Source organism: Acanthisitta chloris, unplaced genomic scaffold, assembly GCF_000695815.1.
Source record: "Acanthisitta chloris isolate BGI_N310 unplaced genomic scaffold, ASM69581v1 scaffold8708, whole genome shotgun sequence".
Classification (NCBI taxonomy): Eukaryota; Metazoa; Chordata; class Aves; order Passeriformes; family Acanthisittidae; genus Acanthisitta; species Acanthisitta chloris.
The window spans coordinates 47,126-47,622 of record NW_008687532.1 but is presented as its reverse complement, the minus strand read 5'-3'; the positions used below and the strand labels follow the sequence as shown (position 1 = coordinate 47,622).

At 48.9% G+C, this 497-nt stretch overlaps 1 protein-coding gene across 1 annotated transcript in view; it reads left to right on the top strand.

Annotated features, from left to right (window-relative positions):
- Window positions 1-404: 404 nt before the first annotated feature.
- The window catches only part of GSTK1 (glutathione S-transferase kappa 1), a 6,843-nt gene continuing 6,750 nt past the window's right edge, over window positions 405-497 (top strand). Inside the window, exon 1 of the mRNA XM_009080637.1 lies at window positions 405-495. Coding sequence (XP_009078885.1) covers window positions 405-495 — 91 coding nt within the window. The remainder of the gene's footprint in view (window positions 496-497) is intronic.

The following is a 497-nucleotide window of genomic DNA, read 5'->3' as shown; positions in this document are numbered from 1 at the left end:
TGCTTTTCGCTCACTTGCGAGAGGCGTCTGGGTTTGTTGCTCGCGTGTTGAAATCCTGGAACACCGAGGAAGCGTGTCCTGCCAAACGGCAGCACGGCCTGTGTGTATTTGGGAATTACTGTGAACATTTTGCTTCGGGGATAGTTTTGGTGTTTAACAAGTGCGCGTGTCCACTCATGAGCTTGATCCTCCCCTGATTTACCCCTGCTTGGACTTGTGTAGCTGTGCCACGGATATAGTCCCCTCGGTTTTTCTGAGATCACAGTTCTCTGGCAGCATCCAGAAAAGGCTTTAGGACTGTCTCTAATGTAATAGCACAGGATTTATCTGCAGTGTCTCTGTATTGCCTTAACTGCACACGGCTCCATAGAGACATCTGACTGTTAGTCCATCACTATTTTGCTATGTTGCAGGCTCTCTGCCGGTACCAGCACATTTGGAATATTGACCTGCGCTTTCGTCCAGCTTTCCTTGGCGGCATAATGCAACAAACTGGT